Source organism: Amphiura filiformis, chromosome 2, assembly GCF_039555335.1.
Source record: "Amphiura filiformis chromosome 2, Afil_fr2py, whole genome shotgun sequence".
NCBI lineage: Eukaryota > Metazoa > Echinodermata > Ophiuroidea > Amphilepidida > Amphiuridae > Amphiura > Amphiura filiformis.
In genome coordinates this window covers 43770757-43786905 of record NC_092629.1, presented here as the reverse complement: position 1 = coordinate 43786905, position 16149 = coordinate 43770757, and the positions used below count along the sequence as shown (strand labels likewise).

Genomic DNA, 16149 nt, shown 5'->3' with positions numbered 1-16149 from the left:
AGCTTTTTACATGTTTCTGATATTTTTCCATTTATAGAGCAGAGTAAGCTATTGGAGCTATGAAAACTGTTTTGTAAAATGAAACAATGTGTGATACCGCGTAATTGTGCCTCTGGAACACCAAGAATGTAGCGTTGCATGCAAGTATGAAAGCATAGGTACCTTAGCGTTTTCAGGTAACATGCAAGATGAATGCGATCAAATATTGCAATTTGACTTTAATTGCCAGTTAGGTTCCGCAACAAAAATAATTAGGTTTGACCTATATTTCATTTGACAAAACGGGATCATGTTTTTTATAGAATCGGGAGTAGATGCGGTGCAATTGTACCTTAATGGAAAGTATGGTTAAATACAAGTATGAAAGCATAGTAAGCTTACCGTTTACAGCATACACATGCATGATGAATTTGTTTTTATGTGAGGAGGGGAAATGATGTACCTTAATGGCCACAATAACAATACTATCATTATTAATAAACGGGGTTTTAAGGGACAAACCTCGACCCCTTCCAGCGTACAGATGCACCATGAAATATATGTGATAAAATAAGAAACTTAAAATTTATTCTCCAATATGTAGATTTGCTTTAAATTATATTGCATTTGTGATAACTGTTTGGTAAGATGAAACAACATCCGCGTAATTGTGCCTACATGGAGTAACAACAGGAATGTAGCGTTGAATACAAGTATGAAAGCATAGTTTACAGTGTACACATGCACGATTAATTTGTTTTTGATTTTTTGAATATGAGGAGGGGAAATGGTGCATCAATAGTGTCCAAAAGTACAAAACATAGTACTATTTAAAAGAAACATTTTGTTACGGTAAAAACAAAGTGAACTTAATCTTTCCCAGCATACAGATGCACGATGAAATCTGCTTCGTTACACTACATTGCGCCTCGTAGTCAGAGTAATAAATACTATGTAGCGTTTGAATACAAGTATGGAAGCATAGGAAGCTTACCGTTTGCAGCGTACACATGCACGGCCAATTTGTTTTAAAATTTGTAGAAGCAAAATATCTAAATTGATCAAATTTTACAATTTTCCTTTTTTTTGTCAATTATGTTCAACAAACGAGTTAGGATTGAAGTATGTTTCATTTGGCAAAACGGGATCATGTTTTTTTTTAATCTCCAAAACATATCTACTTCTGGAATCAGGATTAGATGCCGTGTATAAATTATGGAGTAACAATAAGAATGAAGTCTTGAATACAAATATGAAAACATAGTAAGCTTACCGTATACAGCGTTCACATGCATGATGAATTTGTTTTTATATGAGGAGGGGAAATGACGCGTCTTTTTGGCCACAATAACAAACAATATCGTTATTATTAAACGGGGTTTTAAGGGGAAACCTCGACCCCTTCCAGCGTACAGATGCACGATGATATCTACGTGATAGGAAACTTAAGTTTATTCTCCAATATGTAGATTTGCTTCAAAGAAAACAGAAATTATTTTCTGTTTGGTAAGATGAAACAACATGTGATGCCGCGTAATTGTGCCCCTGTGAAGTAACAACAAGAATGTGGCGTTGAATACAAATATGAAAGCATAGTTATCTTACCGTTTGCAGGGTACACATGCACAATGAATTTGTTTTAAAATTTGTTAGAAGGAAACTGAATTTAAATGACCACAAGCACAGTGTGTTTTACCCATACGAAAAATCATTCCGTACGGACCGTACCGTGCATGCACAGATCACTGACAGTAACGCAATCAACCAATCAGCAGTTGGAAAATCGTTAACCCAATGACGTCATCGCTGCATTTCCATTGATAAAATTCAAAATCGTTCAAAAACACGAGTTTTTAATTGCAGATATTTAATTTGTGTAATTATGAATGTCAATGCCTATCTCAAATTAACATTGTGTATTATCGTAGCGTTGAATGCGCTGAAGCTTGTGAGGCGGATCCGTCGCAAATTTGGCGGATCTTTTGTTTTTTGTGACATTAAAAATCCATCTTTCGCATGGCCGCTGTGTGTGTGTGTGTGTGGGAACGGGGTCAGCTATGCACGGAAGGATTCTATTAATAGCGACCTGCATGCATAAACACTAGTACTGCTGACTGAGTGTACCAATCGTAGCAGGGTGTAAAATATAAAACAAAGTCAATGTTTAATATCAAATACGTTATGGGGTAAATATAAGCATTTGAATAATTTAACAATAATTTGAACCTGAAAAATAAATGAACATGAAAGTTCATGAGTGATTTTTCAACATATTTGACTGTTGGATAAATATGGGTGCTGCAGCTTTGGAGCTAAGGCAATATGGCGCATTGAAGTTGGTATTGGGTAAATTACACTGTGACAAGCATGACAAGTACAAACTTGCATCTTTTCAAGATGATTGTTTGTTTTTGGTTTGTTACTGATGGGATTTAATATAACTGCGAAAGTAGGCCCCTCGTGGTTGTTTGATATAGCCATTTATTAATTTTTCTAACAAAACATATAATGTTCAATTCTAGGCAGATATCACACTAATATACACATATATATTTTTAGCATCGATTTTCGCTTTATCAAATTATACATCTTTTTCTGCCTTTTTGTGGTAATTTTTATACAATTAACTTTATTGTACATTTGTGTTGAAATTGAGGGCGCTATTTACATATATTTTAAATTAAAATTAGCCAAATAATATGACTTATTCCTTAAGGGAAGGGGTATGAACGTTTAGACCGTATTTATTGTGGGACATTAGAGTACATCAGACATATCGAATTGCATTCTGAATACGAAGAATGTCCTTCTGATATCAAATAATTTTGATTTTTGAAATTCGCAATGTAATACACATTTTATGGCAAATCATTAAAATTGATATTTTTGATATTTAACAGTACTTGAAGTAAACTTTATAAATCTGATGATTTATACTTAAAGTGTATGTAGGTGGGATGAAAAATGCCGACGATCAATTGAAAATTTTGACCTTTCGTGTTGAAGATATGGATTTTTTTCCCAAAACACACAAAAAAATAGGTCTTTTGGGGGAAAAAATCCATATCTTCAATGTAAAAGGTCAAAATTTTCAATTGATCGTCGGCTTTTCCTCCCAGCTACATACACTTTAAGAATATATCATTAGATTTATCAAATTTATTTCGAGGACTGTTATATATCAAAAATTTGAAAAATATCAAATTTTAATAATTTGTCATAAAATTTGTATTATATCGTGAATTTCAAAAATGAAAATTATTTGATATCAGAAAGACATGCTTCGTATTCAGAATGCAATTCGATACCTCTGAGGTGCTCTCATGTCCCACAAAAAATACCGTCGAAACGCCATAAACGCTCATTCTAGATCCCTTAAATTTCGTGATAAAAAGGTTTTTTATTAATTTCCTTGCCATTTGTTAGTTTTTTTTATGATGTTCTAATATCATTATACAAGTGCCTAACCCTATTAAAGATGCACACAAGATTTAAGATAAATAGCGCCATCATTGTTCAACTTTACTTAAATTAAAAATTACTATAGATTTACATGCCAACCGTGGCCCTACTTTTGTTCTATCTTCATTTTGATGTCAGGTTTTGTCTAACAGATTGCTTTAATGTTTGCCAAATGCGTGCTTCAGTAGTACATTGATGAATATAATTCTATCATGTCTATGTCCCCCTAATTTGAAACCTAAACTAAAGCTGAAATAAATGTATTTATTTTAATGTAATACCTGTGTTGTTACCATGGGTGTCAATCCCAGGGGACGTGTCCTCCACCCCCAGCTTTCGGCAAAATTACCCTTTTTTTGGGGGGGGGGGTCTTTTCAGCCATTTTTTTGACAATCTTGGCCGACCCCCCCTTTTTTTTTAAAGCCGGATTGGCGCTCATGGTTGTTGCATATGTTTGAGCTAACTTATATTCCCAGTGATTTCTTCGTTTTCAGGTACTCGACGTGACCCACAATAGGGGGTGGATGCATTTGCCTGAAGTTATACCATATATAGAAACAAATCCCCATTAATATTTCAACGTTGTTTACCGGATGGATCTTCCTCCTATAGCCGGTACTGTCATATGATCCTTCGTCTGTTCACCATCCTATTGTGTATAAAACACAATTTAAATGTATGGCACACATTTAACGCCTCCGAGTTCCTCAGTGCTTATATCCTTCATCTTTTAAGCTGAATTTATACTACTTCGCCGAGCGATAGCGATTGGTTTTTAGAAAATGAAGTAGAGCGCTTTTTGTTGCTTTGGGAAAAGCACGCTACCTTATTGGTCAAAGACAAAATCGCTCGTCGCTCAGCGATGGAGTATGTCGAGGCTATCACTATATAAAAACACGCTGCTATCTTTATAGTATACACGGTGTTCCAAGAAAACTCACTTTATATAGATCTCAGAGAGGAAATAACATTTTCGAGCAGAATGCAGACGCTACAACAACGAATGACATTGATCTTTTGAATTCATGCATGTATTGGTAGAAAAAGGAGAGACCGGAGGAGAGACATCCTCTATAGAAACAATAAAATGTGATAACAAATATTAAACTGCACAGATTTCTTCTTTTCTGTTTTTATTTATCTATTTGTAGGTACATCTCCCCCAGATGCCACCGAAATCTAAATCCAGACGGCCAGCTCAGGAATTCAGTCAATGAAGTGGCTATCTATAGAAAAACACCTTCATGATTAAAAGTGATATTGAGGATTAAAAGTGATATTGAGGATTAAATGTGATATTGAGGATTAAATGTGATATTGAGGATTAAATGTGATATTGAGGATTAAATGTGATATTGAGGATTAAAAGTGAAACTGATTGATTGATTGACTAACTGACAATGGATGGCTTGTCAAAGACACTAGTATCCATCAACATCATTCTCGTCATCTTGCTTGCCTTGTTCTGGCATAGATGCAATGAGATACACCTGAATTCAGATAAATGGCTACAATGCCATGACAACAATCACCATGGAAACCGTTGCCATGGAGATACGTTGTTACCTCACGACCCAGCAGTAACAGATACAACAGTTCTACAAGGAGGATCTTCTGTGTGGTGTAAAGGAGACAATAACACGGATAGAAATTGTCATTTTCATAATCTGTGTTTCGCGCCATCAAGTAATAGTTTTCTTTTCCTCCATGGTGCTGATACAATTATTACCGGAGTTCCAGATGACAGATACTCCCCCGCATTACTTGATCTATCGTCAGTTCCAAATCACAACACACAGTACTTTCACTATACAGACGTACCTGTCGATGGACTGAACCATTTTAAAAAGGTAGTAACATATCGAGGGGTGCACTTTGTGTTCAATAGATTCAATCCTAGCAACCTTATGCATGTTCTTCATGACGACCTGTTGCCAGTTTTTCATACTCTACTTCAGCTGGGGTTGTTTAATTTAGAGACTCAAAAGTCTTCAGCAAGATTGGTGTTTCTTGAAGGATGGCATGAGGGTGAATACTTTGATATGTACGAATGGATGTCTAGAGAACGCCCTTTACTGAAGGATGCTCTAATGGAGCATGCCGATGATGTATTAGTCTGTTTTGAAGATGTGTTTTTAGGACTTTCAAAACAGACAACATGGTATCAGTATGGCTTTGATCGGCCACAGGGTCCTCTTGCCAATTCAAAAGTAACAGCTACCGAAATACGAGTATTCACTAATGCATTCTTAGAGTCTTTGAATATGTCAAATGGAAATCAAGAGGATCATCAGTTACGAGGTCAGGCCCAAATACCAAAGGGTCAAAGTAAGGTTAAAGGTCAGAATCAAGCGTGCTTGTTTACAAGAGAAAGCAACCGGTTAATTCTGAACGAAGCAGATGTCATTTCAACCATAGCGCAGGTGTCGGACTGACCACTGTGAAAATAAGTCTGGATGATTTGCTCAGTACGCTCTATCCAAATATGGAAGGTACAAATCCAAATATGGAAGAAGCAAATCCAAATATGGAAGAAGCAAATCCTAATATGGAAGAGGTCAATCCAAATTTGGATAAAACAAAACCAAATATGGGTGATCCGCATTTTGATACAGAGTTGAGCAGCAACCTGTACAAGAACAGTTTGAGTATGTTACTACAAAATATCCAGAAGTGCAAATTAGTTGTAGGAATGCATGGCTCTCTTCTTGCACTGATTATGTTCTTACTGCCAGGATCTGCTGTGATAGAATTATACCCATACGCCGTGAACCCTGATCATTATACACCATACAAAACATTAGCAAATCTACCCGGAATGCAAATAACATATAAAGCATGGCGTAACAACATACCAGAAAACACCGTAACACACCCGTATGCTTCGCCTGAAAAGGGTGGGATACTACACTTGAGTTTACAAGAACAGCAAAGAATTATGGGTAGTAATGAAGTACCTCAACATTTGTGTTGTTCAGATCCTGAATGGTTATATAGGATTTATCAGGACACGATTGTAGATATCCCATCATTCCATGCAACATTGTTGTCTGCTATAGAAATTCAAAATAACTTCGACAATATTCAAAGTGGTAGTTTTAAAATAAAAGCAATACCAGGTGCTGTACAGAATTCACAATGTAAAAGAACTATTATAAACGATGTTTTTGGCATTAAATTGTCATGGCAACCACCGTGGAATTTACAATTTTTCACGAATATAGATCAGAAGTATGAGGTTTGGATACAGGTAATTGGACATGGTGATTATAAGGCTTGGATATTGGAAATGACCGAGTATGTCTTTACCGAGGGGTTAGATGGGAAGAGTAATTATAGGGTATGGGTAAGGTGTTTGGTTGGAGATAAAGTAGGTCCATTTACATCTGTACATCCATGTTGAATTATACAATAACATCCGAGAAAGAAAGAAAAATACGCCAAAGTCGTATAGCGTTTCCTCTAATTTGTCCCTACCTGCCGTTGATGGCGTTTTGGGTCGGCTAACACCAAACAGTCCGGAATCAGCGAAGCGAAAAAACGAAAGCGAGACTGATTTTGTATGCGTACGTATTACCCTTCACCAGGCTTGGTAGGTGACACTTGAGGGCTCAGAACAGCACTGCCTCATCTTCACAATGATTTCGAACGAAAATTAAATTTTGGTACCAAATTTTGTCAGAAACTAATGGTTTTCTTTTCCGTGACCACAAACAACTACGTCCATTTACAATCCTAATAAAATACTCTAATAAAGGCACATGCCAGCGAAACATAAGAGCCTTATAAGCACTACGAAGGCGTATATGATGGGGAGGATTCCTGAACGCAATATTTTCTCAAAATTGAGATTTGGCAGTGTTGCGATGAACCTTCGATATGATCGGATCCAATCTGACCAACAATCCTGCGCGAAAAGCTTGGAACACTCTCCAGCAATTTGTGTGTTACAAGTAAGAGCTCTGGTTACAAGTCCTAGACTTGGGTTGTTCTTTCATACATACTGGATTTCAGTGAATGTGTTACAAGTCTCAAGTCCTGGACTTAGGTTGTTCTTTCATACATACTGGATTTCAGTGAATGTGTTACAAGTCTCAAGTCCTGGACTTAGGTTGTTCTTTTATACATACTGGATTTCAGTGAATGTGTTACAAGTCTCAAGTCCTGGACTTAGGTTGTTCTTTTATACATACTGGATTTCAGTGAATGTGTTACAAATCTCAAGTCCTGGACTTATGTTGTTCTTTCATACATACTGGATTTCAGTGAATGTGTTACAAGTCTCAAGTCCTGGACTTGGGTTGTTCTTTCATACATACTGGATTTCAGTGAATGTGTTACAAGTCTCAAGTCCTGGACTTGGGTTGTTCTTTCATACATGTTGGATTTCAGTGAATGTGTTACAAGTCTCAAGTCCTAGACTTAGGTTGTTCTTTCATACATGTTGGATTTTACATGCTCAATAGCCGCACGAAGAGGGTGAATTTGAGTTGTTCTTTTATTTATATATGTGACGTGTCATGTCAAAAGCAGACACTTCAGGTTATCAATTTTGAGGTTTTTACATATCTTAAATATAGAGATATTATGCCCAACGCTGTTTTCCCCAATGAAATTGGACATTCCTAAGCGAAGATATTGAGTTTGTAAGTTATGGTATTATAAAATTCGAAATTGAGCTATCGGCCTTAAAATATATTATTGACAATGTTGAGAGTAGGAATTACCTTGAAAAATGTCTCAAAAAATACAAGATGCCAGTTATATTCTGGTCTGAAACTATCAGACAATATTTTTAACATTAATAACATCACAAATTTGCAACAAACCCAAAGTGTCTGCTTTTGACATAACACGTCACATTATGATAAGCAACAATTTCCATGCTTTAACTCAATTTGGACTTGGGTGGGTTTTGTATTCAGGTATTCAATTAAACCCCTCATCCCGATCTGAAGATTTGCCCTGCCTTGCATTCTTCTGTTTCTTCTAGTAGTCTTGGGTATCTTCGTTTAGCAATACCTTAAATGGGATGTTAATTGAAGTGGAACATTTTTTGAGGAATGCCTATCAAAAAACGCTGATATATTTTGCCATACTATGAATATGATGTCATCCCAGCAAGCCAAATCGGCATTGACATTTGCAATGCATTGTGGGACAGTTTTTTACAGTTTTGGGACACTTTTCCCTCTGACCTATCGGGAAAATTGGTTTTTGTGCGTACTAAATATTTTTTTATTCATCATCAACAAAACAAGCAAACCATTATAATGTCGCACGGTGTGCGTCGAAAAAGAGGAAAAAATAAAATATTTAATTAAGAACTTATTTTCTAGATCAATGGTCCATTATTTTGAAATGAAGACTCTGCTTATTTTTCTTTTCACCTCTTTCTTTATATAAAAAAAAGAGAAATTATGCCCTGATCTTTAGAACATTCTCAAGTGTTTGCAAACTTGCCTCTCTAATCTGCTGTATAGCTATCGTGTGAGCAATTGAATTCGTTCACCAAGCATACCAGCAAGTTTCTTCATTCGAGCAGAAGAGAAGTCAGTGAAAGTCAGCTTAGAAATGGCGCTAATATGTGCCTCTATTGGGATATTCCAGCTCATATCCAGGGTAAAGGAAGCTAATGACTATGATAATGACCCAGATATCTTGTTGAGTGAGGTTGAAGAAGCCATAAAGAAACTCAGGAATGGCAAATCACCTGGGACTGATAATATACAGGCAGAATTGCTCAAAGAGAGTGATATAGGAGTTACCATGGTTACCTTCATCCATAGATTATGTAATACGATCTAGAGAAGCAAGGAATGGCCAAGATTGGAAAACAGCAGTGTTTCTCTCTTAAAATAAGAAAGGTGATACCAGAGAATGTGCAAACAATACAATATCTCTCATCTCCCATTCCAGCAAGGTATTGCTTCCAGGCCCGTACGCGGGGGGGTGCAGGGGTGCGTCGCAAATTTGCCAAAGTGTACAAAAAGTCCCAAAAGTTCAGAATTTGCGAGCGTAGCGATCAAAAAAATCAGGTTTTTTACGGGTTTTCGTCAAAAAATGTCCAAATTTTGGTTAGAAAGTCCACTTTTTACAAAATTGCCCCCTCCCCTTGGGAAAAAGGTCCACTTTTTCAAAAGCAGCACCCCCCCCCCCAACAAAATCCTGCGTACGGGCCTGATTGCTTCATATCATTGCAGAACGAATTCGAAATCATCTAGAAAGAGGGTTACCACCAGAACAGGTAGGTTTCAGGAAAGGAAGAGAAATCAAATCGGCAACCTTGGGATCCTAATGGAGAAAAACATGGAGTTCCAGCAACCTGTGTTTTTCTGCTTCATAGACTACTCTACGAAGGCCTTTGATTGTGTCCAGCATGGAAAGTCATGGCGCATCATGAAGGAAATAGGATTCTCTGCACACGTGGCGGACCTGATAAAATCTTTGTACCAAGGACAGAAAGCCACAGTAAGAACTGTGAAGACTCAGACTGGTTTACAATTGGCCAAGGAGTACGCCAGGGATGTATTTTATCACCCTATCTTTTTAACATTTATGTAGAGTACATTATAAGATTTGCACTTGATGGATACTACGGATCAATCGGGGTAGACGAATAAATAACCTTAGGTACGCTGATGACACCACATTCATTGCAAGAACAGCAACTGAACTGAAGACCTAATAAACAGGGTAAATGAAGCTATAGTGAGGAGTATGCACTGTTACTTAATGTCAAAACAGCAAAAAAGACAAAGGTCATGATTTGTGGAGGGAAAGCAGACCAGCAGTTTAAAGCTGGTGGAGAAGACATATATAGTCACTTATTGTTGACGAAGGAGGCAGCGGTCAAGAAATCAAAATTTTTACGCCTGGCCATGGCAAGAACATCTGCTATTGTCCTTACCGACATTTGGAAAGACAGTTTTTAGAGCATCCAAAATAAGCATCATGAATACCCAGATTGATATATATATGGTTCTGAAACATGGGCTGTCGGAAGGGCGTACAGATCCAGGATTCAAACCTGTGAAATGTGGTCCTGTCGAAAGATGCTGCGAATTTCATGAAAAGATCACAAAACAAATGAATTTGTCAGAAGTCAACATGGCCGGTGAGCATGTCAAATGTTCAGTGTGCCAGAAGATTGATCGCAACAAATTGCAGTACTTTGGTTACATCTCAAGAAGACATGTTGACAACTTGGGGTACAAGGTCAAGTTGAAGGATTTCGCAGAAGAGGCAGACAGAAGCTCTGTTGGACAGATGGAATCAAAGAATCCACTGGACTATCCCTTACGAATGCTTACCGTCTTGCATTGGACAGGCAGAGTTGGAACAACATTATCAAAAGGGTCACAACCGGTCAGTCATGACCCATAGGACGGCGGCGACGAATGGGTGGACCCATTTGAATGTTGAAGACACTGTATTAACTCCATTAATAGCACCGGCCCCAGCTTTCGGTTCGCTCGCCGTAATTTTTCATCCGACTGGGAGCATTTCCACCGACGGACTGACGAAAGTTGAGGACCATGGCCCCCTCTTGCGTTCACCACTTACCACTACTGCACCACTCATAGGCTCCATCCACCTTCAATTGTTCTGTATTAGGCCTACTCAAAGTTATAGGGCACTGCATCATTGTCATTTCTTCAAAGCAGAAGCTGGCAGATATACGCCGCCATTCGGCTTGTTCAAGCCAGGAATGTGGACAACTGGTAGTTCTGGATTTACGTGTACTTTTCCCTATACCATAAGCGTGGTAGCAACAGGCCAATCGCACTTTTTCAGACAATTTGGGCTCCTTCGACCGAGGTAGTACATATAGGAACTTGATGTAAAGGGTAGCACTGAGCGTCTTTTGAATACATTTTCAGTGCTTGATAGCCGCAGTGAATTTTCAGCAACACCGATGCCACAGACAAAATGCTAGCCGACACCCTCTGAGGCAACATGAAATGCAGCGTCATTGAGGTCGAGGGTAGGGTATTGTAGGCCTACAAGGAATATACTAACCGGTTTATAGGAGACACTCTTTGGCCTCACGCCCGGCACCATGTACCATCTACCCCAACCAGAAAAAAATTGAAGGAATGTTAGCAAACAGATAATAGAACTGATAATCATTGGCAAAAAATGAAGTTGGGTCAGTCCATGTCGAAACAGATTGAGTGTACACCCACCCTCCATTTTGCTCTCCTTTGGCTCAGGGTACCTTTCATGGATCCCTAGGTGAGGTCACAAGAAAAAAATTCAAATTCCATTTCGTTTGCGAATGGCGGGCAATCAAAGTTTGGCGACCTCGATCAAAATTGTGAGTGACCACATTCAAAAAAGGGTCACAACTGATTTAATTAAGAAGAAAATGCCTCTCAAAGAGAGCGCTTTGTCATTTGGACACCTTAAATTCCCAATTTTGGTCAAGGTCGCCAAACTTAGATGGCCCGCCATTCGGAAACGAAATTGAATTTGAATTTTTTCTTGTGACCTCACCTAGGGGTCCATGAAAGGTACCCCTGAGCCAAAGGAGAGCATAATCCAAGAGGGTGGGTGTACACTCAGTCTGTTTTGACATGGACTGACCCAGTTACGAAACCACGGGCATGATGCATGATGACAAATATAGGACTGAGGGTCATTTGCTCTGGGCCTTGTCCGCACAACTTCCCACACATGATAATACAAACACATGGGGTCGGGATGTACGGGTGTCAATCCGTAGGTGTGGGGGCAGTAAGGATTGACACCCATACACTGACACCACACCGGGCCATGTATGCCCACATTAGTGACACGGCCAACAGAATGGGGGAAATAAACCCATGATACAGTGCTTACAGATAGGCCTATGAGATATTTGCCAGTGAAGTGATGCCTACAAAATTTCAGTGTTGTTTGTTTTGATTGCTTCATTTGTTCTGCCGCTCCTCATTTTTTCTTCTTCTTCATTCAGATGACGAGCAGAAGATAAGAAATTGACCACATAACGATTGCTCAATTGTTATTAATATAGTGGAGAATAACATTTCATTTTGTCTCAGAGGGTGTCGGCTGGCGTTCTTATTGTAAAGCAGTGAAAACGTATTCCAATGCCGCTCATTGCTTCCCGTAACTGTAAGTTTACTTACTACAATAGCAACCTCAGTCAAAGTAGCCCAAATTGTCAGGAAACGTCACGATTGGCCTGTTAGTGCTACCACGTTTATGGTTCGGTTTTGGTATAGGGAAAAGTGCGCCGTGTAAATGCAATTTAAATAACCGTTGTCCGTATTCCTGGCTTGAACAATCCGAATGGCGGCGTATCTGTGGCCCGACAGTAATGATATGAAAGGGGTGTCCATAACTATGATGTGGCGTACGCGTAAGTCCGACGGCAAATTGCATCCGGATAAAAACGTTTCCAGGTCATATCGGGACGGAAATGCTCCGGTGAATTGAAATAATGCAATAACGGGAACGGGAACTTGGGGGGAGGGGGAAGTCACTAAAATATTTTTTTAATCTATGGGCACCAGGGACAAACAGCCTCCTCCGAAGCAGTTTTGGGTTGTTTTACAATCAGGGTACACAGATTGTCTCACTGGGCCGGGTGAAAAATAAAGTGTCTAGTTTAACCTCAATTTATTTGTTTTTGTGTTGTGGATGGGTCAAATAGGAAATCTGTGAAATTTTTAGGCGTCAAGTGTTCAGATTTTTAAGTTATTCCAGAAGCATGTCTATGATGTACATGTTTCTGTATGTCCAATTTTTCGGAGAGGACACATTTTGACGGAAACCTGACTTCCAACTTTCAAACATGTGATACATGGAAACTAAGTGTAAGTGGACTAAGTGTGTATTATGAGTTTGTAGGATATATATTAGTCTTGGGTCAATTTTAACTATGGATTATGAGCTTGAATTCGTAGAGGAAATTTTTTGACGGAATTTTCAACATAAATTTGAAGAAATGGTACAATTAATGAAACAGTCGCAATCTTACATGGTTCTCAATTTTGAACAATTATCATGTTTCAAACATTACTTATGAACTGTCAAAATATGTTTTTATGTTATTGCTGGCAGTGATATATCACTTCCAAAGTTCACAAAGGTCAAATTAGACAGCTATTTTGTCCCAAATTCATGCAGAAATGTATATTTTCATCATTTGCTAAGCAATTCAAACAGTTTCTTTGTGGCTGCATGGAAATAGTAGATGTTGGCTGTAGGTGGAACTAATAGGGGGCCAATAATTAGGCATGGCAACTTTTAATCGTAAGTTAATCTAATTTGAAACAGGGCACAATATGGTGCTCAGCCCAAATGTACCCCAATTGTAAAACAACCCTTTTAGGTAATGATCACGATTGATAGATATGATGAAAACTGAGTTGGATGTCATACAAGACTAGACGCTACGGAGCCACCAGTTTTGTTTTGTTTATTAACATGTCCATTATCGTCCAATCCCCCACCCAGCCCTGAAAGCCCCCTTCCCCTTTTTTGGTAGTAATAACAGAAGGGGCATAATTACTTCAAAACTGATAATACCAATGCATTACATTCATCTACCTGTCTCGTGAAAATGAGTCGCGTGGGAGTTTCTGGAAAAGATAATTTCTTGGTCAAAAGGAGTCATTGGCAGAAAATGCCAGTTATGTGTTTGTTTGTTAGTTTGTCATTTCTTTAACCTGGGACACTCAATCAGTTGAAATTCATCATCTGTTCTAGGCCCAGGATATTTGGCTGTGTTTTATTAAATGAACTTTTTTTAAATATTTTCAACCTGAGACTAGTATACCTCAACCAAGATTTTTGGTCACTAACATTTAAACCCCTCATCATCAGAGCAAGTAGGCTGAGAATAGGGGATGTATACTGACTGCAAAAGAGACTAACATAACATTGGTAGTGGTGTTTTTGGTATTTGTACGATCCTTGTGGGGTTCGTAATACTAATCTCATGGTGGCTTTTTAAAAACTCTGCACTTTTCCGAGTATATCATCACACACTATAGTTACGGATATGAAAACGATAACACAAAAAACAACTGTTGTATTGGTTCTGATATTATTTCCACTTTATATACTCCTCTGGAGAATTAATTAACAAATCCTTTATTGCCCAGGCACTTTTCTTGGTGGGTCTCTGGCTAGATTAGAATTAGTGAATATTAAGGGGTTTCATAGTGACCTTTTTCAGGTTAGCCCTTATTATACCGGAGCCTTTTTTTTCAAAATGTCCCCTTTTTAGCCCCTACACCCCTCAAAATCCACTTAGCACACCAAAAATTCTAATTTAGCATGCTCACAAACTAAAATTTGGCGTTTTAAAGAACATATCTATTGAGGGGATAGTGGGTCAAAATTGACCAAGATTTGCAATTGCCCCACTTTTTGACACATCATTTTGGGTCATTTTCAGCACTAAAACTGCATGCATTTGTGCCAGTACTATGGAACAGTTTTGCAAATTTTGGATCTTACACCAATTCAGTAAACATGATCAAATTTGAATTCATGATCGATGATTGGGTTATTTCAAGTGAAAACCATACACCCCCTATGGAAGACAAAACTTCAATCTCTCACACAGGGGTGTAGATTTCAAATCGAGTCATCCATTCAGGTAACCCCATTTGAAATCCGCACCCCTTGTGTGGAAGAATAAAGTCACATCTTTCGATTTATCCTTCGTGTAAGACTGCATGGAATTAGCCTAGCACAAATCTTCTATTGAAGGATTATACAATTGAATATATGAATACAAAACCCACCCAAGTCCATACGTTGGCTAAATTGAGTTAAGAATGGGAAAATGTTGCTATACATAGGCCTGTCATATGTATGAAAGAACAACTCAAATTCATTCTCTGTGTCTATTGAGCATGTGAAAAATAGCATGTATGAAAGAACCACCCAATTCCATGATTTGAGTCTTGTAACACATTAATTGAAATCCAGTATGTTTAAAAGTCCACTTGTAACACATTCATTGCTAGAGAGTGACTTTTGAAAAAAATGGGTTTAATAAAGGAAAGTGTGTGGTTTATATTACATGGCAGAATGCTTATCAACATTATACATACCTGTGTGCTTTATTTTGTATTATCTTACTAGTGGTAATCTCATTCTAACATTGTCTTTGTATACGATTCAAAAAACCACCCAAGTCCAAAATTTAAAATGAACCCCACTAAGTCCCTGAAATGCTAATCGTCATACCTAATACAGGTTAATCCACTCATTTGCACGTAAAACTTACCATATTGACCAGGTAAATCTAACTGAAGGAATTAGATACACAGGTTTTTCTCTCAAAATCACTTCCCATGGACTTGGGTGGGTTTTGTATTCATGTATTCTTCTTTATAGTAGTCTAAATCATGAATATCTTGCACCAAGGATACACCCATCTTCCAGAGGGGTATATGTGACGTGTCAAAAGGGGACACTTTTGGGCAGGTTATCAATTTTGAGGTTTTTACATAACTTAAATATAGAAATATTTTGCTCCACAACGCCGATTTCCCCCAATGAAATCGGACATTCCTAAGAGAAGATATTAAGTTCGTAACTGATGGTAATATAAAATTGGAAATTGAGATATCGGCCTTTAAAAATATTATTGACAATGTTGACTTGAGAGTAGGAATTACCTTGAAAAATGTCTCAAAAAATACAAAATGCCAGTTATATTCCAATCTGAAACTATTAGAA

General features: G+C 37.9%; 1 protein-coding gene across 1 annotated transcript in view; it reads left to right on the top strand.

Annotated features, from left to right (window-relative positions):
* The window catches only part of LOC140146262 (protein O-linked-mannose beta-1,4-N-acetylglucosaminyltransferase 2-like), a 120718-nt gene extending 111958 nt beyond the window's left edge, over positions 1–8760 (top strand). Inside the window, exons 4-5 of the mRNA XM_072168044.1 lie at positions 4593–5863; positions 6043–8760. Of these exons, the coding sequence (XP_072024145.1) occupies positions 4842–5863; positions 6043–6844 (1824 nt within the window). The 5' untranslated portion in view covers positions 4593–4841 and the 3' untranslated portion in view covers positions 6845–8760. The remainder of the gene's footprint in view (positions 1–4592; positions 5864–6042) is intronic.
* The last annotated feature ends 7389 nt before the right edge of the window (positions 8761–16149 follow it).